General features: G+C 35.8%; 1 protein-coding gene across 1 annotated transcript in view; it reads right to left on the bottom strand.

Moving 5' to 3' along the window:
* Nucleotides 1-14,253, bottom strand: part of THADA (THADA armadillo repeat containing) — a 329,564-nt gene that overhangs the window by 281,777 nt on the left and 33,534 nt on the right. Inside the window, exons 15-19 of the mRNA XM_081264069.1 lie at nucleotides 13,052-13,175; nucleotides 7,642-7,793; nucleotides 4,372-4,582; nucleotides 1,187-1,322; nucleotides 774-910 (exon numbers count right to left, since the gene is read on the bottom strand). Of these exons, the coding sequence (XP_081120195.1) occupies nucleotides 774-910; nucleotides 1,187-1,322; nucleotides 4,372-4,582; nucleotides 7,642-7,793; nucleotides 13,052-13,175 (760 nt within the window). The remainder of the gene's footprint in view (nucleotides 1-773; nucleotides 911-1,186; nucleotides 1,323-4,371; nucleotides 4,583-7,641; nucleotides 7,794-13,051; nucleotides 13,176-14,253) is intronic.

Raw genomic sequence — 14,253 nt, 5'->3', positions numbered from 1 at the left:
GACCTTTGATCCAGAATAATCTGGTATTTGCCTAATCCAAATATCAGCTAAAAGACTACATGTTTTGGGCTGGGGCTATAGCTCAGTGGCAGAACGCTTACCTAGCATGTGTGAGGCACTGGGTTCAATCCCCAGCACCACATAAAAATAAATAATTTTCAAAAGTTAAAAAAAAAAAAAGACTACTTTTTTTTCATGTACAAAGAAAGAAAGCTAAAACATTAACCTAAATAAATGTGTCTTAGCATCATGAACCAACACATTATCCAACTTATTATTATTTTTTTAAAAAGCCAACATTTTCTATGTAAAACACACTGCTCCAGGCCACTTTAAATATCATCCCAAGGTATTTCATTGTATGGACAGCATGTGTTCATAATATACTCAGACTCTTCCTAATAAAAAGCTCTCATCTGCATTACAAAATGCATTCACAAACTTTAACCTGAAATATAAATTTACTTCATTTTAAAGGTACATTTTATGTTTGTGCACATCTTTAATAGCCAATCTTTTTGGACTTATTCAAGTACCCATGCATGCCACAGTAGGACCTCCCAGACACTAAGCTTGGCTCCTATCCTTTCAGTAATTGTTCATTCACTAATATACTCATAATCAATAAATATTTACTATTTATCTTCTTCTACAGGCCTTTCTTATTTTCTTAACTTAGCTTTTATATCTCTCCAAAGCTATGATTACCAAAGAAGAGAGACAGATGATATAATAATCAAACAACAGCACTATAGCTCTCTTTGTCTGCTGACCTGAATCAGTGTCCATGGGGATGAGGCCCTCAGGGGAGGAGCTCTGAATGACCGGAGACACCACAGCAGAAAGCCTGTAGGACATGGACAGGAGCTTCTCCACCAAAAGTCTCCACTCACTCACCAACTGCAGGCTGCTGCAACAAGGACATTAGGGACACTTATACCAAAAGCAAAAAACAAATATTAATAATGGAAATTGATACATAAAAGGAGTTTAAAGAATGTGTTTCAAAATTGTGTAATACATGAAATACTTGAAACACAAAAAAGTATAAACAGATTTATAAGTCTAATTTTCTATTCTCTTTAAGGCAGCAGACTACATTCCGTTCCCAGGATACACTGATAAGAGGCGAAAGCTGGGTCCTAAGTGTGCTTCTGAGAGGAGAGGCAGCTGTGCATGTTCTTACTTTAGTGGTAACTTCTGCAGGGCTCCTGTTATACAGTGAACTCGCCCATACATTGGAAACGATGCCGCTGCCTGAAGCAAGGAATTTTCAGCTTGAGCTACCTCTTCCTCAAGATTTTCCATCAAGCACTTGATAACTAGAAAAAGCAAAGAGAAAACAATACCCATTTTAAAACACATTTATAAATTTATGGACAGCAAAACAGTTCCCACGAAAAACACTCAACTGAACTTCATACTTGAACCAGAAAGAGATTTTTCAAGGTTATCTGGCCCACTGCCCATTTCTAGTTACAGATACTAGTTAAAGAACTGAGTGTCTTCCCTAATTGCCTGGATTCATTATGCATTCATTATGCATTCTAGCTGGGGTATCAAAGCCCAGGTCCGTGTGGCATGTGCTAATTGGTCAAGAGATAACTTTTAATAACAGCTTTGGTGACACATATTTCACACACCATGCAATTCACACATTTAAAGCATACAAGTCAATGGTTTTTAGTATAGTCAGAGATATAGGCATATACCACGTTCTAGAACATTTTCTTTATCCACCCAAAGACCTTTACCTATTTGCAGTTTCTTCCTCTCTGCACCTCTATCCTTCCTCTGCCCTCAGCAATCATAACCTACTTTTTGTTCCTATAGATTTTGCTATTCTGGACATACCACATAAGTGGAATTACACAATAAAAGGTCTTCCGTAATTGGCATCTTTCACTTAGCATAACATTTTCCATGTTCACGCTGCCACATATACAGATGCTTCATTCTTTATTTCATATGGATGCATAATAGTTCACTGTACGGCCATACATTTTTATTTATCCATTTATCAGTTGATAGACATGTGAATTATTTCTACTTTTTGGCTACTATAAATAATTCTGCTATGAACATTCCTGTACAATTTTTATTTGGGCATATTTTCATTTCTCTAGGTATTTGTCTGTTAAGGAATAAATGTTTGTGTCCCTACTCCTAACCCCCAACATACGTCTAATATTTCTACTTTTATTTTAGGTACTGTGGGAAATATGAAGACTTAGATTGCTATCATGATGATTCAACCAATGTGTTATGCTCATTTGTTGCTTCTCTGAAACAAGACAACCGATTAATAAATTGTGGTAAATCTGTATAACATATACAATGCAACTTAGATAAAATTCAAAATTATGTGAAACCAAATTTATGACAATACATTGGTGGTAAAATTAAAAAGGAAAACAAAATGAAAGATTAAGTAGAATAAAGAAGAGGCTTCTTTTTCTTTTTTTTAGGAGATGGGTGTCTCCCTATGTTGCTCAAGGCAGGGATCCTCCTGCCTCAGCCTCCAGAGAAGCTGGGATCCCAGGTATGGGCCACTGCATCCAGCTAAGAAAACTGAGGAATTGTTTTTTTGTTTGTTTTGATTTTTGTTTTGAGAGGTTTTTTACTATTGTTATTTTGTTTTGTTTTGTTATTCTGAGATCAAACCTGGCCTTAGGCAGTCTAAGCACATGCTCTACCACTGAGCTCCACCTCTAGCCCTTCTTCTACTTCTTAAGCTGTCGTCATCTAGCTAGTGAACAAAATTTATGAAGCTTTTCTATTTCTGTTACTTAAACCTTATTTACTCAAGTGTTCTTTGCATGTCTGAAATGAAGTTCTAAAATATCTTAGGCTGGGATTGTGGCTCAGCGGTAGAGCACTCGCCTAGCACATGCAGGGCCCTGGGTTTGATTCTCAGCACCACATAAAAATAAGTAAACAAAACAAAATAAAGGTATTGTGTCCAACCACAACTAAAAACTAAATATTTAAAAAATTAAAAATAAAATATCTTAAAAGACTTTCTGTGATGCATGTGCTCCCCAGCACACCCCAATTGCAGTCCTCTTCCGACCAGGGTCTCCTTTCAAACCTAGCCCTGAAGCAACTAAAGTGGGCAAATGTCATCTTCTATGATTCTGTCATCTCTCTGCGGACTTAAAAGCCACGTTCCCACCAGAACTACCTATACCTCCTACTTTTCTCCCACTACAGGTTTCATCATGGCCTTTTTTATCATCTTGAGAAAAATCATGTGCAGGTTTCTTTCTATATCTGACCTATATCTGAGTTGCAAAATTTGTATCTAGCCAGGCACTGTGGCCCATGCCTATAATCCCAGCAGCTCAGCAGGCAGAGACAAGAGGGATGGCGAGCTCAAACCCAGCCTCAGCAACTCAGTAAAGATCCTGTCTCTAATGAAATATAGAAGGGGACTCAGTGGTTAAAGTGCTTAACCTGGTTCAATCCCTGGTACTAAAAAAAAAAAAAAAAAAAATGTATCTATTCATATACCCACTACAATTCCAAAATAAAGATTTACTAGCATAAAATTAAGACTATAAATCCCAAACAAATATCTGCTGAAAACCACTAGATCTAACCCATTTCAGAGCCAAGATTTTAGAACAGGCTATATAAAAATATAAAAGGGAAGGGAGCACGACAGTCAATCAGAACATAAACTCCAACAGATAAGGGAACTCTGCTCTGTATAGAAATAATGAAGCTGATCTGTCTGTAATGTGGTAAAATTTCTGCAGAATAAAAGAGTAGACATTCGATAGAGAAACAGGTCTTCTTTTAAAAAGTACTTTATTAGGGCTGGGGTTGTGGCTCAGAGGCAGAGTGCTTGCCTAGTATGTGTGAGGCACTGGGTTCGATTCTCAGCACTACATATATATAAATGAATAAAATAAAGGTTCATCAACATCTAAAAAATATTTTTTTTAAAAAGTACTTTATTAATGGACATTTGTATATCAATTTATTTAACAAAAATTCTCTGTTTAGAAACAAATATAGTTGAGTTCACTGTTTATTCACAAAAAAAAGGAACTGCAGGCACTTATATGCTGGTAAACTCTTAAATAAAAAAACCACAAGTAAGGCTGGGGTTGTGGCTCAGAGGCAGAGCACTTGCCTATATGCGTGAGGCACTGGGTTAGAGCCTTAGCACTACATAAAAATAAAATAAAGGTATTGTGTCCACCTACATCTAAAAAATAAATGTTTAAAAAATTATAAAAAAAAATAACATGAGTAAATGTTTAACCATGAGATAGTCTAACCAATGAATGGTGAGAGAATAAGATAATGGTTTTGATTAACAACAACAAAAAAGGAGCAAAAGGTCATTTCCTCCATACAAACCCATCAGTGTGTTCCTTTCCACCACGGCAGCAGATTTTTCTCCATCACCACATGCGTCCTGCTGGGGTGTAGCCACAGAAAGGGACCAGGGCAGAGCATCCTGCCAGATTAAAAAGCTCAGCAGGTAGGAGGCTGTTACGCAGTCATAGGGTTTCGTGCTTGTGCTGAGCTCCAGAGCTGCCTGGAATAAGCCTTGCAGTTTCTCAGAATCCTAGAATGAAGTTCAGTCTCAGTCACTGCCACAGAAGAGTTCCAAAATTTGATGGAATAACACATAATTAAAACCACAGCCTACCATATAACTAACTGAATATGAAGATTAATTTATTTTCTCCCTGAATATGTTAGTTTTTCTTATAGCAATTGATGATAATTATTATTAGTTCAGAGATGAAGATGCTTAAAATGCTTTCAATTGGAAAATTCAACACTACAAGCTATCATTTATTTATTCATTTATTTATTTATTTATTTAGGTACTAGGGGTTGAAATCAAAGGCACTCAACCACTGAGGCACATGCCCAGCCCTATTTTGTATTTTATTTAGAGACAGGGTCTCATTGAGTTGCTTAGCACCTCACTTTTGCTGAGGCTGGCTTTGAACTTGTGATCCTCCTGCCTCAGCCTCTTGAGCAGCTGGGATTACAAGCATGTGCCACCACACCCAGCAGCTATCATTTTTTTAAAACTGAAGTCTTTCTTCAGCAAAAGTGTACTTTTTCCTATAGAAATTCACTATGGCTACAGCCAAATCACCTTCATTGTTTCTATAGAATGTAATCTTTTTCCTCACAGTTTATGTTTTACCTGGCCAAATTATATGTCTGCCCTTCTTCTCCGTCCCCTTTCCCATAGAGGTAGTTCAATGCAGAAAATTACAAAGCCACAGGGAGGTTATTCATTGTGAAATTCCACATATAAAAATGGGAACTGAAGTAATCAGATCAGCCTCAGAAATCTGCATCTGAGCTCCTACACCTAGATCTCCTATAAATATCCACTCACATAGTCTAAAGAAGCCAGAACAAAGAATGGTTCACTGCAATAGTCATGGAAGGCCCTGGATGGACAACAGGAGTCATGGGTCCCAGTTCTAACTCAACAGCTGTCAGGCCATGTGCTCACCACTCTGGAAAAATCAGGGGTTGAATTCTCAATGCTATTCTGATTCTACTAGGATTATTCCATAATTGTCTAGTACATGGGGAAAAATTTTAGAACCTCAATTTTTAGGCTTATTAGAGATATTTAAAGATGTCTTATAATTTCAAAATAGTAGATATCTAACGTGCTGATTTGATTATCAGTTTAAAATTCTTCGTCATTTGATATGTTTAATTTTCTATGACCTAAACTTAAAAATAGTGGCCAGCCAGGTGTAGTAGTGCACGCCTGGAATTCTAGAAACTCAGGAAGCTGAGGCAGGAGGAGCACAGGTTTGAAGCCAGCCTGGGCAACTCAATAAAACCCTTTCTCTGAATAAATAAAAAGGGCTAGGGATTAGCTCAGTGGTAGAGCACCCCTGGGTTCAGTCACCAGTACTTCCTAAAAAAAACCAACTCAAATTTAAATAAATATAAAAAGGAACAATTAAGCACCTAAAACATTTTGACAACTGATAGTAAGTCCTTGAATGGTATTATTAGGCAATTATTTAAAAAAAAAAAAACAGAATAAATAGACTTTGAAATCTAAATATCTTTGCTCTGCCATCTTAGATCAATCAAAATACAACGTAAAGACCTAAGCTCCACAGAAAGAAGGGCAGTAAACCAAGTGAATGGTAAAGACATATTTAGAAAGATGTCATCACAAAAATGTATTAAATATAGGGTACTTAGTTAACATTTTTAAAAATCTTGAACACCTATTCAAATGACCAGTTTACCAACATGCAAGCCAGACCAGAGAGAATAAGCAAAAGCCTACAGCAAGCCACATGTGGCACCAAATTTTCTGAATTTTACATTAGTGTCTTTATAACCAAGTGCGTTTTTACCAAATTAGAGATGTAGAGGCTCCCTAAAGGCCCTGCATAGCTTATCTAAGAATCAGGTCTTTTATAGACGTGCTACAATATACCTTCTTCACTCCAAAAACTCTCAAATTTTTGCCAGAAAGGCAGCATAGCCTTATATGTGATACAAGGCTACAAGTAATGAATGGTAAGGGAGTAGGAGCTAAGAGAGGAAGAGTCTCTTATATTAAAACTCTATTGGGTACAAGAGTTAGCAAACTAAGCACCAAAGAACCTTCTGCTCACCAGGGCACCTGGAAGATCACAGGCACAGGTAGACACTGGAGAGCAATTCCCAATTTGGATCCAAATCAGAAAAGATACCCTGAGATCTTGCAATGCCATAAAAGCCACAAAAACAAACACTGTGCTCTCTGGCATGTGCTCCTACAGAATACCACTACACCTACAAGCTGGCAAGCCCTAAATACAGCCTAATGCCATGACCATGCAGAGCTCAGCAGCAGGCAACCTTGATCTCTACAGCACTCTAACAGAGAGCTATAGTAAAACTCTAGAGCCAGTACTCTGCTGATGACCCCAGCAAACAGCCCTAGAATACACCTCAAGTACAAAGTGAAAAGCCTAGTGAGGGGGTTCCTGCAGACCCACCCCATGCTGTGCCTTCACTGCCTTCACTCTGAAGCCCATATTTGGCTCCTACTCCAAGACAGGAAGAGCAGGGGCTTGAGCTAGGCGGAGGCTAGGGCTGAGGCCAGAGTCAGAGCAGAACACTTGGGAGAGCATAGTTGCTAACCTCAAATACTCTTTTTGAGTTTCAGTCTCTGTTTAGCTGTTGCTTATTGGAAGACCAGAAGCATATTCTCTACCCTATGTACATTCAGCTTCCCAGGAACAGGAAGATTAACTTAGAAAACTCAAGTTACTGTAAGTGATATGTTTTGATCAAATATTACGTGGCCACGTGAACTGGGGAGACTATCATTAACTGAAATCTACTAGTAATCTTATAAATAATAAAACCTACTGCTTCCTATACTACCCCTTTGAACAAAGCAATTTAAAAAGAAAAAGAAGAAGAAGAAACCAGGCTCACTGATTTGGACTTTCTCTTTTGCAATATTTCTACCCCACAACAACAGAGACATTAATGACTAAAAGAAACAGTCAAAAGACATAAGAGGACAGACACAAAGAATCAAGATAATTCTCAGACTGCGTTATCTATGCTAAAATAGTACATTTTCATGCCTATATCATATTTACATTTCCATAGGAAAAGTCCAAATACCTGAAATTGTACAGCTGCTATTGATAATTTCATCAGAAGATCAAATGCTAAAGTTTTCACATCTTCAAAAGTACTGGTAAAACATTCTATTAGTATTTGGAAACGATCAACATCAATATCATGGCTCAGCTGATACACTGTTTGGCCTCTACCTGAAAAAAAAAAAAAGTTAAAATGAATTTAAAATTTAAATTTAAAAATTTTTTTTAAAAAGTTAAAATGAATTTAAGAAAAAGAAAACAACCTTCTGAAGTTATCAAATTTATAGAAAATTAGTTCAAAAATCCACACTTCATACTTCACTCACGATACTACTTTACTTCATACTTTGCCACACTAGCATAAAAACACTTTTCCATTAATTTATTTCTTCATATGACAAAATAAAAAAAATTGGTTTTCCAAATAGGAAATAAGCTTTATAAAGAAATTTAAAACAGGGCTGGGGATGTGGCTCAAGTGGTAGCGCGCTCGCCTGGCATGCGTGCGGCCCGGGTTCGATCCTCAGCACCACATACCAAAAAAGATGTTGTGTCCGCCGAAAACTAAAAAAAAAATAAATATTAAAAAAATTCTCTCTCTCTCTTTAAAAAAAAAAAAAAGAAATTTAAAACAATTTCATTCTTTTTCAAAAGGTATCATATAAAAGATTCCTAAGTAATTTTTAAAAAATATATAAAACCAAATAAATTTAGGAACATATCTTTTGAAAAAATCTTCATAAAACTTCTTGATCTAGTATGCCACAATGAAATCCATCATTCTGTATAAATAATATGCACCAATAAAACATTTTTTAATTTTTTAAAAACTTGACCTAGAATCCAAAGTCCTACTGTATTTTAGAATGAAATGACACAGAATAATGTTATTTTTATGTTTATCTTTATTTGAGGTTTATTTTAATAGGGCATATTCTTATGTCTTATTATTTTTATATTCACCCCCCATATTCCTGGGATAAATTCCACTTGGTCACAGTATACAATATTTTTAATACACTGTTGTGTTTAGTAGTGTTTTGCTGAGAATTTTTCTTCTGTATTCATAGGGATATTGGTCTGCAGTTTTCTTTCAGTATCTTTGTTTGGCTTTGGTATCAGGGTAAGGAGAGCCTCACAGAATGAGTTAGGAGGTCATTCCTCTCTAATTTTCTGAGAGGCTAGGAGGGACTGGTGTTATAAATGGTAGAATTCACCAGGGAAGCCCCTTGGCCTGGACTTTTCTTTTGGCAGGCTTTTTGTTATTGTTGTTCTTTTTAGTTACACATGACAGTAGCATGTATTTTGACATATCATACATACATGGAGTATATATTCCCATTCTTGTGGTTGTACATGATGTGATGTTACTCTAGTCATGGCTGGTAGGCTTCTGATTAACTATTTCAATATCTTGTCATAGGTTTGTTCAAATTACTATTTCTTCCCAAGTCAGAATTTTTTGTTTCTAGTGACTTGCTCATTCCAGGAGATTGTTCATTGTATTGACTTATTATCCTTTAATTGCTGTAAGTGTAGAAATGTCCCTACTTTTTTTTTTTTTTTTTTTTTTTTTTTTTTTTTTGTGGTGCTGGGGATTGAGCCCAGGGCTTTGTGTATACAAGGCAAGCACTCTACTAACTGAGCTATATCCCCAGTCCGAAATGTCTCTACTTTCATTGCTGATTTTAGTTATTTGCAACTTTTTTGTTTTTTCTTAGTCCAGCCTAGGTAAAAATTTTGTCAATTTTGTTGATCTTTAAAAAAAAAAAAAAACAAGCTAACTTCTGGCTTTGTTGATTCTCTATTGTTTTTCTATTCTGCATTTTATCTATCTCTGTTCTAATCTTTACTATTTCCTTCCTTCTCCTTGTTTGAGGTTAAGTTTGTTCTTGTAATTTCTTGAGGCATTAGTTAGGTTACTGACTTGAGACCTTTCTTACTTTTTAATGTAAGAATTTACAGGTACATATTTCCTTATGAGCACGGCTTTTGCTATATTCCATAAGTTTGGGTATGTCATGTTTTCGCTTTCATTGATCTCAAGGTATTTTCTAACTTGCTTCATGATTTTTTTTCTTTGACCAACTGGGTAAGAGACATTCAAATCTGAAGTTTTCTCTTACACTACTGTATGAAAGTGCTAGCATTACCCACTGTCCCTGGCACTCTCTATCTCCCACTTGTCTTCCTGAAATGTTTTTTTCATAGAACTTATCTCCATCTGAATTTCTATATATTGTTAACTACTGTCCGACTCACTTCACTAACATACAAACTCCAAAAAAGGAAACACTTGCTTTCATACACTCCATTATCCTTAGATGTTTGACATATAATAAGCACTAAATTAATACTTCCGGAACAAATCCTCTTAATCTAATTATAGAATTCAATTTCTCACCTTGAATATTGTGACATTTAATTCTACTTAATGCATGTGGACTATTCTTCATGGTCTAGAATACAATTGAGAAAAGGCAGAAATCATTTTGACTTTTACCAAATCATAGTTCTTCTATAAAATAATGTAAAATCCCCACATTAAAGCTCTTATGATGAAGATGAATGATGAATTTGCATTTTCCATCCTATATTTCAAAGTCATGGCTCTTCAGCCTTCTTTAAAAGTTATGGATGTAGTATGGCTTGCTACATTTGCATTATCCCCACGTTGTTTAATTAATATAAGTACTTATGACATCAGAAACAGCCTAATTATATATATTATATATAAGTATATAATAAGATACATATAAGGCTGGGGTTGTAGCTCAGTGGTAGAGTGCTTGCCTTGCACTTGCAAGGCACTGGATTCAATCCTCAGCACCACATAAAAATAAATAAAGGTATTGTGTCCATCTACAACTAAAACAAAAAATATTTTTAAAAAAATAAGATACATACAGATATAAAATAAAGTTTCCATATAAGAAACTTTCCATCTTCCATTAAGAAGATGACTTAAGTTGTTCATTTTCAAAGTATACTTAAATATATTAAATTTTTCTCCTGACAGAAAAATACATATCTAATACAGTCTAGTATTTTTCCCCATACACTTAGATTTAGTATAAATACATTAAACATGCAAAAAAATTTTTTTGTTGAATGTGTAAAGTAATTGATCACTCTCTGATAAACCTGAAATTCAGTTGTAGCACCGCTGAAATTCCTTGAACTAATGGATACCCTGGTATTCACTTTCTGTGGATACTGTAACAAATTTAGTAGTTTAAAAACAACAGAAATCCATTCTCATAGTACTGGGAGCCAGAAGTCCAAAGCCAAAGAGTCAACAGGGCCATGCTCACTCCACAGGCTCTAAAGGAGCCTCCTCTAGCTTGTGGTAGCTGCCTGCGTTCTATGGTTTGTAGCTACCTCACCACAACCTCCACCTCCATTGTCACCCTGCCTGCTCTTCAGTGTGCCATATCTTTCTCTGCATCTTTCTTAAGAGAAAACTTTTGATGGCATGTGCAGCCCACCCAGATAATAACTTATCACAATATCCTTAACTTAATCACATCTGTGCAAAAGCCCCTTTTCCATGTAAGGTTCACATTCACAGGTTCTAAGGATTTGACATAGATGCTTTGGGGGACCTTTTCTCAGCCTATCATCCCTACCTAAGTGAGGTGTTTATCACTGTGAATAATGGAATGAGCCAATTTCACATATCTCCTGCTAGGATGCCCTGAGAACATTGTATCAACTATGTAATATTCCTGCCCAAAATGCATAACTTGAATCAAATCATCAGGAAACAATGAGACAACACTCAACTAAGACATGATCTTCCAAAATGTCAATGGCATAAGATAAGAAACTTTACAGATCAGAGGAAGGTAAAGAGAAGCTTAAGACTGAAATGCAATGTGTGAGCTAGGGTTGTTTCCCAGATCATGGGAAATTTGTTTTTCCTATAATAGGCCATTTGTTGAGACAACTGGCAAAACTTGAACATGGACTACATATTAGATAATAGCACTTATCAACATTAAATTTCCTGAATTTGATCATTATGTGATAGTTATAAAACTAATAAGAGATAACAGATAAAGTAAACATGACAAAATATTAAAAACAAATGAATTTAGGGTAGAAGGTACATGGCTATTCATTAAACTACTACTAAAACTTTGCTGCTGGGATGATTTTTTTTTTAAATAAAAACTGGAGAAAAATTTATGTCCTTCAAATGAAGCAAACATGTATTAACAGCAAATAACTCACATTCCCATTAAAAAAAAAAAAAATACTTTGGGGCTGGGGTTGTGGCTCAGTGGTAGAGTGCTTGTCTAGCATGCACAAGGCACTGGGTTCGATCCTCAGCACCACATAAATGTAAAATAAAGATATTGTGTCCACCTTAAAAAAAAAAAATACTTTGCCTAATAATTTTTTAGAAAAAGAGAAAAAAAAACAGATACAATATGACATTCTCCAGTCTTCTGGCCATTCCCTGCTAAAGAGCAGCTGAGAAGGGTATTTTCCTACTTGACCAGAGTCAAGGAAGGCTCAGAGCAAACCAGAAATCCACATTAAGCCGGGCGTGTGGCGCATGCCTATAATCCTAGCAGCTTGGAAGCCTGAGGCAGGAGGATTACAAATTCATAGCCAGCCTCAGCAACTTAGCAAAGCCCTAAAAAACTGAGGGAGACCCTGCCTCTAAAGAAAATATAAAAAGGCGGGTGAGGATGTGGCTCAGTGGTCAAGGACCCATGGGTTTAATTCCCAGTACAAAAAAAAAAAAAAAAAAAAAGAAACCCATATTAAATTATACATTGCACTCATGTACAGGGACAAAGAATCATTTCTTGTCAAAAAGGAAATAAAATGATTCAAAGAGGGAAGCTAAGTGCTTATCCTTTTGAGTACCCCACAGAAGGAAAACAGAATATCACTAAACCAGAATGCCTGGCAATGACATCCTCATAATGTCTGTCCGAAACCAGATTGAGGCATACGAAACAGATAGCAAACAGGGGAAACCACATTTTAACCTCAAAGACTCACTAAGGAATATTAAATACAAAAGGAACGATTATTATTCTAATTTTTAAAACAGAAAGAACAATGTGAGGCCACAGGTTCAATTACCAATACTGAGGTGGGAGGGTGGGAGGAATAGATTGGGGCCCTTTCTTAAAAAAAAAAAAAAAAAAAATGAGGGAGGTAAAACATTTCCCTCTTCTCATAATAAGCACAGAAAATTGTAGTGTGGAGTTGGCAAATAATGATCAATGGAAAGGAGACATAGTTTCTTTCCCTCTGTCCTTTACTGGCAAATTTGATCTTATACACATAAGAACTATATAGTACAAATTAATCTAAAGACAAGACAATAAACTGAAACTTTAAGAAAAAAATGTTGAAAAGTATGTGTCTTAAAAGAAAACCTTTCCTAAACATAACTGAAAACTTACCTTCTGAGACAGGAAAAACTTCAGCTATTGAACCTAAAATGGTTAAAGCTGAAAATCTAGTTGAGTAGGATGATCCAGGAAATAATGCTTCAAAAAGACTGTTGCAAATGGATGACATAAAATTCTAAAAAAAAAAAAAAAAAAAAATTTACAGTAAGCATAACTCAGTTAACTCACAATAGGTTATCTTTAAAGTGTCACCTTCAAGAGTGGGTGTTTCTTTCATTTTTAATTAAAAGATTTCTAAAACTAATACTGGTTGTTCACGTCTCTTGATAATTCAGCTTGGCACAAACTATGGTTTGGATACAGCTTGTCACCCAAAGGTTCATGTGCTTCAAGCAAAGCCCCCAATGTGGTGATGTTGAGATGGCAGTACCCCCAAGAGGCAAGGCCTACTCAGGGCTCCACCCTACTGAATGGATTAAAGCTCTCTCCCAAAAATGAGTCAAGTCTTGTAGGACTAAATTAGTTTCTATGAGAATGAGTTTGTTATATACAAATTCAACTTTCTTGGCTTGCTCTCTTGCTTTCACTCTTTCACACACGTGTTGCTTCTACTCTGTGCAAGCTTTCTGCCATATTGTGACACAGCCAAAGAAGTCCTTGCCGGATGTCAATACTGTGATGTTTGAACCTTCCAGCCACCAACCTCTTTTGTTTCTCAAGTATCCAACCACAAGTAGATGTTATAGCAAAACAAAACAGACTGAGACAATACCTATGATCATAAGCTGTAATATGATTTAATGAACCTATCTTAGCAGAGTCAACAAGAAATACAATTCCTATTATAGCTCAGACAAGTAAAAATATATTTTTTGGTGAAAGCAAGATCTGTTGAGCTCTTGATTTGTGACAGAGCTGTATGAATATTGATTTTCCTAACCATAAGCATTCAGGTGTCAAAGGTATGAATACTTTTTAATGTTTTAAAATAAACAAAGAAATACCCAATATAGACTACTTGATAAGTTTGGCTATAATATAATTCATTCAAAGATCCAACTATTCCATTGTCTTCTTCTGCCTGGCCCTTTGAGACTCCTGCTCTACTATTCTGTTTATACAAATGATTAAAAATGAAAGCTTATAATAAAATGCAATTTTGAAAAAGCAAAGTGGAAAATACTTAGTCCAGGATAAAGTCTTTTTCTCTAATTAAAATAATAATGATAACAGTTTCTACATAAGATAAAGAG

This window comes from Spermophilus citellus, assembly GCF_964194105.1.
Source record: "Spermophilus citellus genome assembly, chromosome: 13".
NCBI classification, from domain to species: Eukaryota; Metazoa; Chordata; class Mammalia; order Rodentia; family Sciuridae; genus Spermophilus; species Spermophilus citellus.
The sequence above is the reverse complement of the archived record's forward strand: the minus strand, read 5'-3'. Positions and strand labels throughout refer to the sequence as shown.